The 12,869-nt window shown below is 50.0% G+C and overlaps 5 protein-coding genes across 5 annotated transcripts; 3 read left to right on the top strand and 2 right to left on the bottom strand.

Annotated features, from left to right (window-relative positions):
- Window positions 1–621: 621 nt before the first annotated feature.
- On the bottom strand, window positions 622–2,253 carry N7489_004307 (acyltransferase family protein; the record flags this gene model as incomplete). Its single annotated transcript, XM_056710059.1, has 1 exon — window positions 622–2,253. One exon carries the CDS (start codon window positions 2,251–2,253, stop codon window positions 622–624), a length of 1,632 nt encoding a protein of 543 aa, XP_056568480.1.
- Window positions 2,254–2,925: 672 nt separating this feature from the next.
- Window positions 2,926–4,044, bottom strand: N7489_004306 (DUF3716 domain-containing protein; the record flags this gene model as incomplete). The annotated part of the gene is made up of 3 exons (XM_056710058.1): window positions 2,926–3,779; window positions 3,850–3,957; window positions 4,014–4,044. 3 exons carry the CDS (start codon window positions 4,042–4,044, stop codon window positions 2,926–2,928), a joined length of 993 nt encoding a protein of 330 aa, XP_056568479.1.
- Window positions 4,045–5,020: 976 nt separating this feature from the next.
- triA (uncharacterized protein) lies at window positions 5,021–7,490 on the top strand (the record flags this gene model as incomplete). Its single annotated transcript, XM_056710057.1, has 3 exons — window positions 5,021–6,724; window positions 6,802–7,257; window positions 7,317–7,490. The coding sequence occupies 3 exons, from the start codon at window positions 5,021–5,023 to the stop codon at window positions 7,488–7,490; spliced, it is 2,334 nt and encodes a 777-aa protein (XP_056568478.1).
- A 522-nt stretch (window positions 7,491–8,012) lies between these two features.
- Window positions 8,013–9,585, top strand: N7489_004304 (Zn(II)2Cys6 transcription factor; the record flags this gene model as incomplete). The annotated part of the gene is made up of 4 exons (XM_056710056.1): window positions 8,013–8,286; window positions 8,336–8,410; window positions 8,478–8,740; window positions 8,809–9,585. The coding sequence occupies 4 exons, from the start codon at window positions 8,013–8,015 to the stop codon at window positions 9,583–9,585; spliced, it is 1,389 nt and encodes a 462-aa protein (XP_056568477.1).
- A 513-nt stretch (window positions 9,586–10,098) lies between these two features.
- On the top strand, window positions 10,099–12,268 carry N7489_004303 (putative MFS transporter; the record flags this gene model as incomplete). The annotated part of the gene is made up of 7 exons (XM_056710055.1): window positions 10,099–10,308; window positions 10,374–10,444; window positions 10,502–10,793; window positions 10,850–10,921; window positions 10,981–11,691; window positions 11,782–11,886; window positions 12,002–12,268. The coding sequence occupies 7 exons, from the start codon at window positions 10,099–10,101 to the stop codon at window positions 12,266–12,268; spliced, it is 1,728 nt and encodes a 575-aa protein (XP_056568476.1).
- Between the last annotated feature and the right edge of the window lie 601 nt (window positions 12,269–12,869).

The raw sequence follows: 12,869 nt of genomic DNA, 5'->3' as shown, positions 1-12,869 counted from the left end.
CAGCATCCCCTGTTTTGCTTTGCTTTGCTGTTTGTGTGCTTCGCCAGTACTATCGGCCTTTCTGTGTCTGATCCGGTACGCTATCTGCATAAGTCCAGTTACAATCCGGCCGTCTTCATGGACTGCTCTTGTGTCTATTGATTGGCCATACTTCTGACTTGTTTGGTACGAGTGAATGAATGAACGAACTACACATTGGATATGTACCATTTCCTATTAGTTAAGAATGGCCTTAGGCCATCTGTCCCACTTGAATTATCTTACTCCAGCTTATGGTAACCCCCTTGGAACAACTAAGATGACAGGGCTCCACTCCGCCGTGAGTATTCGACTGCTCGAATAGGAAGCGCGTATAAGATGGTGGTTATTGAATGTTCTGCTCTGGGATATTTACGTTCTTCCATTTTCTGTTGAAGGAGAGGTATGACGTGATAGTCTTAGTTTGATCACGATTCTAAGTAACAGGAGCTGGAGACACGACGATCTAATACAGTAAAAATAACCAAAAAGGCTCGCCCAGCGAGCAGGTATCATATGAATTACAGGTGTAGCAAGACAGAGAAAGCAACCGCTAACAATCACAGTCTAATATGGACAGTTTGTTGCAAACAACGAACAGTTTCACTCTGCGCGGGTAGCCAGGGTTGGACGACTGAGTGTCGGATACTTGCAAATGAGACGATCTTCGAGCGAGCGCGCAAACTTGACGCTGGGGATGTCCACGGCGCGCCAGAACACATCGCCTAGCCAGATGGCGACGGGGAGGCAGATGAGCCAGCCAATGAGGAAACCGAGGCAGTATTGGAAGTTGGTCTCTTTGCCAGTGAGATTCCAGATGTTGGGCATGATGGAATAGCCCAGACAGTGGAGGACGGGGCCATGGACGACATAGAATGCAAAGGAGATCTTGCCTAGGTATTGGGAGAAGGAATTCGTGAAGAGTTTCTGGATGTCAGGGGAGTGGTTGATGGAGAAGACGATAAACACGGCTCCGATAGTTTGCGCGAAGCGATGCGGTTCTGGGTAGGTCTTGGGGGTGATGTGCCACAGCCAGCTGTAGAAAGGTGTCCACTTGAACCCGATGTTGGGACATGAACCGAAGTACAGACCGACTACGAAGAGCGAGATCCATAGCCCGCGGCGGGAGACTCTGATGGTGGTTTTGCTGCCGGGACTGAGGCGAATGGCTGTTTTGTCGTCTTCTTCTACTGCCGGTCGTGCGGATGGCTCCCAGGTTCCGTTGATGAGATCCATTTCGGCCATCAGCATGCCGAAGAGGAATAAGACGATTTCCCAGCGACCATAACGCATGCAGAACCAAGTCAAGCCAGAGACTACTGTCATGCGCACAGGTGCCACCAAGCGTGATGTCCCCATGATGACAATGAATAGGATAAGCGAGGAGCGGAATTCGAGAGGAATTGTCCATAGGTGCGGGTTGTAATAGTTGTAGTAGAGCGCATAATCGAATGGGTTCATCAAGGTAGCCAACGTGACCCACAAGTCATCGCTTTGTTTTGAGAAGGATTTATAAACACGTGGATGTTGCTCGTTAGTACCGAGGATTGTGTGCCCCTCCTTGATGACGCTATGGGAGTAGTTATACAGTCCAAGACGAACAGCCACAAAGACGCAAAGAATCCCTGTAATTGCGGGGATATATAAACGAAATGCCCGACGGAAGGTTCCTGATGCGAGCACGGTGAAAGTTTGATCGAAGGACCTGCTCCGAATGGTTTTCAGCGGTTTATATGACAAAACATAGCCGGAGAGGACGAAGAAGATGGCCACCATAATGTGACCAGAGATCAGCATGTGGAAGAAGGGCAGCTGGTGAATCCCAAAGTTCTCCTTTCCAAACCCCCATCCTATCGCGACTTTCCATGTGTATGTGAAGAAGAAGTGGAAGTTGAAGACCAGGAGACAGGCCCAGCCACGCAGCCCGTCTAGAGCCGCGATGGCATGAAGCTTCGCAGGCTGGGGTGACGAACCGCCCACTAAATGTTGTAGGAAACTTGGTGTGAGTGCAAGTGTCAACCTGTGCCATGTGTCTTCAGAATATGCCAGCCAGTCTTCTTGCGACATCTTCGGTGCCAGTCCGTCTGGATGCGCGAGGATGTTGGAGGGGTGAAATTGAGAAAAGCCATTCCAGCGGGGTGTGATTGTCGAGTCAGATTCCGAGGCAGATTCCAGATCTTTCAAAGGGATATCGGAGGCGGAGGTGGTGGCCCGATCGTCGAGGTGGGATGTCATCTTGTTATGCTATGTCGGTCGATCGCAAATGGACATGTCCAGAGGGGCAAAAGCCTTGATTTACACAGGATACCAGACAAAAGGAAGCATTCCGGTATAATTGAGAAAGTCGAGAGGAAGGACAATTCGCTCCACCGAGGTGCGGAGGTCGGCGAATTCGGGCAAATACGTCAGCAGGGGCCTGCCCAGGTGGTTCACCGCCACAGAGAATGGCGAAAGATTAGGTGGAATAGGAAATTAAACGAGAGTCAGGGATAGTTACAACATAAGGGGAATCAAAGAGTTTCGGAGAGTCAAGGAGATTAAAGTAAAGACAGGGCAAAGACCACGGGAGCCGATCGATTGCCGTTTTCGTTAAGCCGGATTCAGAACGTGACTGTACATAAAAGCATTTGATATGAATTATGAATGAGGCTATAGTTCAAGATACAATTAGGTCTATGTTTAGTTTTATCTCCCTGGGCTATGGATGTGTCCTCGAGATGTTCTCCAGGCTGACGCGTCAGTATCGGGAAGTCAGCAATCCTACATATCTACATACCTACATACCTAGGTATCTTCTTCTCTCATTGAGAGGCTGGATACATGTATTCACAGGCTGGTTCTCAAAATAAGAGTAGCGATTTTCATATCATGTTCCAAGTATTTCAGGTAGAAAAGAAACCAATCCGTTTACTCGTCAACTTCATCAGAATCAACATCAGAATCAACATCAGAAGCAACAACGTCCGAATTTAGATCGACCGAGCCAACACCCAGAGAACCAACACCCCCGGATTCAACTGCCGATTCATCATTCTCAGATCTCGCATCCGCCGAACCAGTATCATTATGACCATGTTCAGAAGGAGAATCGTAGAAAGGGTTCGGCTGATTATCTTCAAGAGCCTCCTCGTCCGATCCATCATCTCCAGCAAACTTCGACAATTTCTTGATATCATACTCCACACGAGCATGAATCTTGCGTAGATCCTCACGAACGGCAATCATGCCAGTGGTGTCATTTGCTAGCGAGCCGTCATCCAAAGGCGTTCTGTACCACTTGGCGGAGTAGGCAGGACCATGTTGCTGGGATTGAGTGGAAGTAGAAGAAGGAACTCCAAGATGAGCAGGCACAGACATAGGTCCCGCAATTTGAGCAACACTGCTACCCTGCCCCCGGGCCTGATTGTTTGCATGGATCCACTCGATGATCCATTTTGGAGGATTAGGGCCCCGAAAGCTGCACTCCGGTTGTTGGTAAGCAAATACACAGTTCATACATGCACCAGCAAACAGAGCCCTTCTAAACATTCCTAAGTCCATAACAACACAAGATTTGAAAGCACCACGCCCTCTCTCACATCGTGCACGCCCTTGTCCAGGCAAAGCAGCCTTACCATAGCGTTGACAAAGCGCAGCTCGACGTCGGTTCTGGGACGCCAGATTACCTTCATCAGCGAGACGCCAGTCGAGGTCGCGGACTGGGGCCAAGGAAAGTATTTGGAGCTCTATCGGAGTGGTGCAAAGATTCAACATGGGATTCCCTATCGAAAACATTAGTATGAAGCTGTAGGAAGGGGTCTGTACACCATCAATAGGAACATAATCAGTTACTTGTTGAAGCAGTTTGGGCCATGGCCTCAACTGTGGGATCCCAACGAGGAGGGGAGTTGGTCTCTACAGACGAGCCAGGCTCATTGCTCAACCTAGGACGTTTCTTGGCTATATGAATGTGTTAGGTTGATAGGATCTTGGATATATTTAAGCGAAATTACTACCTGGACGTTTGCTCGATGGGTTTGATGCCATGGTAGTGGTAATAGGGAGGTGATGGCTGGAAAGGGATCCCTAGCACACCTACGAGGATGCCCCAGAAAGAAGGGGAGAGAAAGGAAGATGGATTGAGTTTCTACAAGCAGGGAATTTGCAAGCTATATATATTACGCATCGGCCTGAGGAAAGAGGCATTTGACAAACGGATGTAGGTATAGGTAAACAAGAAGGCATTCGGAAAGACTACAGAAGTGCAAAGTAGCTTGGTAGGCAATAGAATCAATAACGCTGTAGGGCTAATGAATTAGAGCTCTGAGAATGCCTGCATTTGAATAGTATGTATGGACATCTACTCTTGCAATATACCGCGAGCTTGTCTTCCAATACTTGAGGTTTTGACCTTGACGTTGATGGAAGGACAGTGTATAGTTCCCAAAACGGTTTAGCTCATAGTTAACTGCCTCAGGTGTCAATGCCAAGACATCTCGAGATCACAACCGTGGCCTTTTTTACCAGCGGCCGAGGATTCAAGACGTTGAAACACATATGTCACGTCAAATACCGTTAGACGCTTGTATGAATTGGGTGATCTCAAAAAGACAATAGACATTTTCCATAGCGCGCTCTACCAAACTCTCCGAATGCATCATACTTCCAAGAGCTCCATTTTGCACGGGAGCTTCGCTGAACATTTTTGAGCTCCAAAGCTCCCAACGTAGAACTTAGACATCTCTCTGATCAATACAAATTGACACATAGTACAGACTATTGGACCTTGATGTCGCCGGTTCCCTAAAGCGGCGACGATCCTCTCAGCTCCCTGATTCGCGCGATTCCGCAGTTCGAGAACTTCTCCCTTCCTCTTTGTCTATCCACGCTCATTGTCCCGCCGCCTTCTTTCTGCTCCCCGACATCTTGCGATACGGTCTGAATGTCGCGATCGCCTGTCACGTGTATTTCTTGATAAAAGTGCTCGCGTGGTCGAAGTGGTCCCGAAGTGGGTGCAGTCACGATGGATTTGCGCACGATCATGAACACCGACGGCGGCGCCTCCAACCCTCCACCTCCAAGCAACTCGGCCAGCTCTCCCATATCCGATCAAACCCCCCAAAAGCGACCGAAGAAGGCAGCTTCTTACTCAGAATATCCTACACGTCCGCCCCAGCCTTCTCCGTTGCAACACCCGCAGCACGCTTCCCCAGAGCGAAGCTCACCTTACACATCCGTTCAATCGCCATACCAACAATTCAACTCGGCCCCAGTGATTAATACAGCGCAGCGCAGCCAGACACCTCCGCACATCTCGACACCGTATGGTCCCGGCACCCGTGATCCATTTGGCGCGCCGGCATACGGGTCGCATCCCCAACACCCCGGTGGTTCTCTGGTCTCACCGTACACACCGCAGCCGACGAGTGCAGGACCACAACACCCGGAACAACAGTCTTATTTCGCCCAGCAGCGGTCTCAGCAGCGGTCTCAATCACTGCAATCGGTGATGACAACATCCCGAGCTCCAGTCGAATCTTTCCGCAGCCCTCCTGTTGCGTCGCAACCTCTTCCATTGCAGCACTTCTCTCCCACCGCACACCGATCTGTCCCTGGCACCCCGCTAGGCCCTCCTCCTACCTTTGCTACGCGCCAGTCGCCATCAAGTGCCCGCCCGCCGTCCTCCGGACACAATTCCCCCATCAATCCCCTATCCAGCCCGAGGCCCACACAGGAGGCCCCACCACGAGATCAGGTTCCAACGCAGTCACCTGTGGCTCAACGACAGTTCTCTCCGCATAGTTATCACCCCTCCGAGCCGACTCATCTCCCTTCCGGCGGCTCAAAGCAAGAGCCAACCGAGAGCGCCAGTCCCAAATCGATCTCCCGTCACAATAGTATCATCGCGGCCTCCGAGTCAGCGAACGCTGGCCAAATTCGTACTTCCGAAGACCGAATGCTGGTTGAGAGTCCCGCTGCACAGAAGCCCACCGTCGCAGGATCAGATTTACTAACCTCCCCATTGGCACCGGGTAGTCAAATGAACAGTTCGCCCTCTGGCGCTCGCGGAGGCGCCCATGCCGTGGAAATGGAAGTCGACCACCAACCCCGTGTCGATGCACAACAACCCAAGCCAAAGAGAAGGAGATACAACGAGCCCCCGATCTATGCTCGGTTGACGCCTCGCAACACAAGCAGACGCCCGATCATTCCCAATCCCCGTCCCCCAATTCCAAAACATGCGCGACAGAGCCAGCAAGATTTCTCTCTGGATACTCGCAGACGGTCTTCCTCGATAATGGCAGCCATACCCGCCGCACGGGTCACACGAGCGCCTGCTGTTGCTTCACCAAGCACAAGTATGCCTCGCGCCCAAGGTCCCCCAGCTCCGTCAGCTCCCCCACTTCGTCCGCCGAGTAACTCGGAGGCTGTAGGCTCGCTGGGCCCTTGGGAGCCATCCATTACTGGCTTCATTCCACACGAGGAGCTCACAAAAACCCTTTGCGATTTCTTGTTTCAGCATGTAGTCATGAGGAACGACGTGAATGCCGGGCCAGCAGGTTCTGCTGCTGCCGGCCAGGGGACTATCATCGAGATTGAGGCGAAATTGGGCCACATCATCGAGATGGACAGCAGAGATCGTATCCATCTTCCAATTTTAACCGAGAGTGTCCTCAATCGGGAGAATGCACGGGTTCGGACATCTTTTGAAAGCAAAATGACTGTGGTAAGTCGTTTCCCAACGTGTCCTGGCGAGGGTGCCTCAATCCCCATCAAGTTTACTTAGTTACTTATCATGGACAGGAACAACACCGAGCTATGAATAATTTCCTGAATGAGGCTGTGAAAGCGTCCATACCGCAGCCCAACTCGACCCGAATCCCACTTGCATACGTGCACAAGAAAGAACGTGACACTTTCTATGAGATACAAGCAGCTGATTTGCCCCCTGTGATCCGTCAAAATTTGAACCCGAGACACAAGCCCAAAGTCCGGGTGACAACCGACGAACGAACCGGTGAAATCATCGCGAAAATAGTCAAGTGTCGAATTGCCGACGTGGATGTCTGCAGCCCACGGACAACGGTGGACTGGCGCGTCAGTGTCAATCTGGAAATGGAATACACAGGCGACGTCAGCCATCTCCCTGTGGTAGATGCAGCAGTCAGTAAAGGCGGACGAGGCGATCGCATCAAGGATCGCATGAGCTACCGCCACTTGGCCTACCAGGTCGACTTGACTCAAGTAGCCAAATCCGATGTAAGTTTATACAAATGTTCTGTGTCACCCTCAAAAGCAGTCTTCTGACCATGTCGCAGCAACAACCGGGCAAGAATGAGTTCGAGCACGAGCTTGAAGTTGAAGTCTCGGCTGAGGAAATCCGTCGCCAGGGCCAGCTTGCTATGTCGGGCGATCCTAAGAACCAGTACGAGGACCTGGTGAAGGGCTTTGTGGATAATATCCGTCTGCTGGCTCGAGCGGTGCCGCCATGACGGTCTTTGCCGCTTTGTATTATGTATTTTTCTTTCTTTCTTTTCTGATCTAGGCTTTACTGGGGTTTCGTTTGTGGTTCACTGCAGATATGGTTTTTGGTTTTATGGTAAAAAGTACGCACTACAATAGACATTGTGCATGGGTTCTATGTTTCTAGGGGTCGTTACCTAGACAAGGGAATGGCCAATTCATCGTGTCTGGTCGCCTCGATTTGGCTGAATATCGGATATTCTATCAAGAAAAGTAGCCAAAGGAGGCCAAGCCTGTACACCAATCTGTTTTATGCCTATGCCACTGTTGGATCTCCTGTAAATCTCATAATATCTCTGCCTACTATCATGTTCATACCATCCACATCTGACCTTGCACATGTGGATATCCCGAAATCGAGTTAACCCCAAATAGGCAGTCGGACGCGCCCTCTTGAATCCGCATGATCTACCGGTGTCCCCGCATTGCATTAAACGGCCCGCCATTCATCTCTCCGCGCAACGCTGCAAGCACAACACCCCAAATCCGGCATGTCGACCCGCTCATACCAGGGCTGCTGGACGTGTAAGCGACGGCGACGTCGTTGCGACAACACCCGCCCTTCGTGCCAAAATTGTGCCGAGCGCAGGACCGTGTGCGAGGGCTATGAGGTTCGACTAAGATGGGGTACGGGGATTGCGTCGCGTGGTCACTTTACTGGCGCCGATAAGCCGGTTAAGAATTCTGTGCCGTCGAGGCCGAGAGGGAGACAGAGGGATCTTAGTAGGGAGATGAGAAAGCGGGTGGAAAGGGGCGGGCATGCCGGTTAGTGTGATCTTTGAAATGATGCGGTCCAGTATTGATTGGTATGTAGCTTTGGATGGGGGTCAGGAGTTGGAGCTAGCGGCTTCACAAAAGGTGGTTGAGGATGAGAGTCTTTTCAATGAATGTGAGTCTGCAGCAGGAGATCATTTGAATATGTATGCTGGTTGCCACACGATACTGATATCGAGTAGTTATGAATAACGGCATTGACGTGCTTCACTCGACAACTGCAAGAAATACCATGCTTTATCCGCGTCTCCCGCAGCTTTGTCAAGAATCCAGTGCCTTGTATTCAATCTGTATTGCATTCCAACTCGCACTGTCGAGCACAGCCACCTCGCAGTTCTGTGAGTACTTCGACACAGCATTGAAGACCTTTCGATCAGAACTAGCGTGCAGCACGACCCTGTCTGATGGGACGTTGACTTCAGGGCTGCTGCTGTGTACCATTGGCGTGCGTAACATCAACTTCTTGTTTCGGTTATCCTCTGGCTTAAGGTTCTGACACTGATTTGATCCCAGCTGATGCACGGCCTGCCCTGGACTATGCATCTAGAAGGTATGCACAATATTCTGCAGAGCCACGGGCTCGATGATTTGCATCGCCAATCTACCCCAACTCACTTCCGTATCCACCTCCTTGAGGTGATGGGGGTGCTAGACCTGGCGTGCTTTTCGGTTGGTCGCCAGGCTCCGGAGATTGGTATCTGGCGCCGGTATTGCCAGCCCGCGGCACTCAGGTTTGGTATTGAGCCTGTTAGTGGTCTTCCTCGTACACTACTTGATATACTTGCCGGGATAGGCGCAGAGACTACGGAGCAGACTCTTTGGGACTGGCCTGGCCAACCAGGGAGCTTTTTACAATGTTATCTATGGGAGGCGCATCGACTGGCGGGTATCTTGATCATCAGGAAACGAGCTAACACGTCTGCTACTCCTACTTCCAATAACAGTATCTCGGCATGGCGGCAGCCTGCCAAGTGTCCAGCAGATACATCCGTTCTTGTTGCACGGATCCTCGCTAGTCTTGATGCTCTCCGTCTTGCGTCAGTTGAGCGTCCAACGGAAGATGTCTTCATCAAGAATGCAATTCTGTTTCCTATGTTTGTCGCTGGATTGGAAGTCAGTGTCCTATGTCGCAAGCCGGAATGGCAACAAAGCATTAGGAAGGGTTTGCTAGGCTCTCATCAGTGTGGAATTCTCCTCAGCCTGCTAGAAGAGTTATGGCAGAAGGAAGACCCGAATCTGAGCGTGCATGAGTTGGCTCGACAAAGAGGTCTGGAGATGGGGCTGATATGACTTATGGATATAATTGTAAATCTACCAAAGCTATGTGTTAATCTGACTACTAAGACACTCAACTGCTCCTTTTTATATCCCATAAACGCACGCTATTCCCAATCAGGAAGGCTGACGCAACAGATAAGCAACGGAACCTTGGAACCTTGGAAGGTTCAAAGCGATCAGAACTCTGACGATAACCGACCTCGATCAGCGAACCAATTCCACCTCGGAGATCTTTCTGTCCGCATCTTCAATGGATGTGCAACTCCTGGGTAATAGCCGGGTCACAAAGCACATGGCTTATCTCTCTGCCTGGATTCTGGTATCTGTGGCATCGTGGCATTGGGGTCAAAAGATCAACGTCTAGCATGTGCAGCCACTACCTGACTTTCAAAGTAGACAGGGATTTGGCTGCATATCCAGGGCTTGACCACGTCTTTTAAGGGCCGTCGAGAATTATACCTCTGCCAGCACGCTCCTTATATCTGGAGCGTCACTTCAACCCTAGGAACGTCTATAACCCAGGAAATGGCGGAAATCCAAGTTCTATCTTCTTTTGAGGATGAAACGGCCCAGCCTCCGGGCACATTCAAGCTGATTCGAGGTGAGGTTCCTTTTCTCTCCTGCGTTGGGGTGTTTATTGACAGCTATCCTGTCCCAGACGACGGGGCAGATGAGCATGGGAAACACAGTGTCGTTCTCGACCCTATTCCCTCATTCGATCCCAACGGGCCCCTAGTGAGCCAGCGCTTGATTCATATCTACCTATGGATGGGCTAATCCCAACATATATCCACGAATAGAATTGGAGCACCATGCGCAAATCAGTCAACTTCGCAATTGTCTTAGCTATGACAATAGTTATCTTCACAGCGTAAGTGCAAACTATCATCGTACATAAGACAGACTGGTAACATTACTGTCATATCAGGCTATCCATTCAAGCCATTTTTTGGCAGCAGATGACCATTGACCTGGAAGTCACCTATACCCAATTGAATAAAGCCATGTCGGTAAACTTTGTCGGTCTCACAGCTGGTTGTATTTTCTTTATTCCCTTCGCGAAAAAGTACGGCCGACGGCCAGTTTATATCGTCTCAACAGCTCTAATGTTGACGACATCATTCTGGACATCCAGAATAAACAGTCTGACAGAGCTGTATGTGACCAACTTGCTACAAGGTCTGGCTGGTTCAACCAACGAGTCGATAGCGGAGATAACAGTGAGCTATATCTTTGGACTGATAGTGAAGTGTCCCGTCCTGTTAATGTTGTACAGATTTCCGACTTGTTCTTCGTGCATCATCGGGGAAGTATAAACGGATTATACTTGACATGTGTCATGATTGGCGTAAGTCTTCAACCTCGGAGTTTGGAGATTCAGGCGGTACCTGACGAAGCCATGTATAGAGCTTCCTGACCCCCATGGCTGCAGGGGCACAAGCCACACAGCACGGCTGGCGCTCGTGCTATCAAACCATGGGGATCTCCAACGGTATCCTTTTTGTCATCTTCCTCTTCATATACGAGGAAACTAAATACGTCCCCTTGTTGAATGGGCAAGCCCACGCCACCGTTGAAAAAGACAAGCCACCCGTCTTAATCAAAGAAGATGGTGCGGAAATTTTTGACTCGGGGTCTTCATCCAATTGCTCTTTATCTGTCACTGAACGGGCCCGTCCTCATCATGTACTGGACCTCACTATACCGCAGAACCCCTGGCGCAAGAGACTTGCCCTGGCAACGCCAACACTAGAACCAATCTGGCCGCATTTCTACCGCCCCTTCTGCGTGCTCATCCTTCCCGCTGTGGCATTTGCCGCGTTTCAATATGCAGCTGGACTAGCCTGGCTAACAGTAACTTCGAACGTGTTGTCACTCACACTTCCAGAGCCGCCATATCTCTTTTCCCCTGCCCAAATCGGATACACTAGCGCTGGTCCATTGATTGGGAACATCATCGGTACAGTATACGGCGGCTTCATCGGTGATCGGTCGATTTTGTACTACGCAAAACGAAACAGGGGCTATTACGAACCCGAAATGCGGTTGTACATCTTACACCTTCCGGCCATTTTCATGGCAGGTGGCCTTATCATGTTCGGTGCAACGATTTCTCGGGTAAGGCAGCAACATTCACAGTCAAAGTTTCTATTCGGGCTGAGGGTCTGTTGATGAGTGAGTGCTAACATGTTGTTTCGTGGCTTGTAGGGAATGCACTGGATCTGGCCAAATGTCGCAGGTGCCTTTTTCGGGTTTGGCCTGGGCAGTATTAGCGATGCTACATTGGTGCTAGTCATGGACAGTTACAGAGAGGTATGATTGGTTGCTGTCCTACCTCTCTCTTTTCGAGATACATGATATGATACATCCTTCAGGATACATACTTCCTCTATTTCGAGTAGTCCTTTGTACTCACACCCATCTCTAGATCACCGGTGATGCGTTCACGGCTGTGGCGTTCATGCGAAACGCGGTCGGTATCGCTGTTCCATTCGTCATCTCTCCATGGATCCAGCGCAGTGGCATACAGAATATGTTCATCACGTGTGGGATGTTGAGTCTAGCCATTACTGGGACGATTATCCCAATGGTTCTTTGGGGAAAGTCTGCTAGGCGCGCATTGGCAGGCCGCTATCGCGATATCGCGGATCATGGCCATGCTATGGGACAGTCTGCTTCGTTGCATGTTCCATGACCTGAATATTGGCTTCGTGTCTCTTTAGCAGTGAGGACCTCCTACTGGAGGTTGGTGGAATTTGGCTGCCTTGGTTAGGGTTGTGCGGTTTGGGTGTCGGGTGTCGGGTGATATGGCTATGCCGGGGACTTATTTCGAATCAGAATCAGGTATGTTGATGGTTAGAGCTTTCATTGGATACTTTGGATGATATGAATTCGGTACCATTTCATGAGCCGGATTGTACGTAGGGCTGTCCGAATGAATTACCGAAGTTGTACGAGATGATACCGTAGCTTTGGGATTCCTTGATAAGGTACATGGTACAAGGTGCAAGGCACTTCCCTTCGCCAATGATCGTTAGCGATGGGTTTCACATTGCTTGTTAAGCCTTGAGAGAACATGGAAGCCTGATCTAAAGGAGATAGCCGGAAAACTCTAGCCCTAACTCATGCACGACAGAACTAAAAACATAATTGCGAGATTCCATAAAACTAGATGTCTTATTTTGTTCAGCTGTCAAAGACGATAGACTAAGAAAAGGAGTACCGCGTGGTCAGACGTCAGACAAAATATTGAAAAAGAAATTGCAAATCTAATATGCAAAACCCCAAGAAGCAAT

This window comes from Penicillium chrysogenum (assembly GCF_028827035.1).
Source record: "Penicillium chrysogenum strain IBT 35668 chromosome Unknown utg000002l_segment0_segment0, whole genome shotgun sequence".
NCBI classification, from domain to species: domain Eukaryota; kingdom Fungi; phylum Ascomycota; class Eurotiomycetes; order Eurotiales; family Aspergillaceae; genus Penicillium; species Penicillium chrysogenum.
The sequence above is the reverse complement of the archived record's forward strand: the minus strand, read 5'-3'. Positions and strand labels throughout refer to the sequence as shown.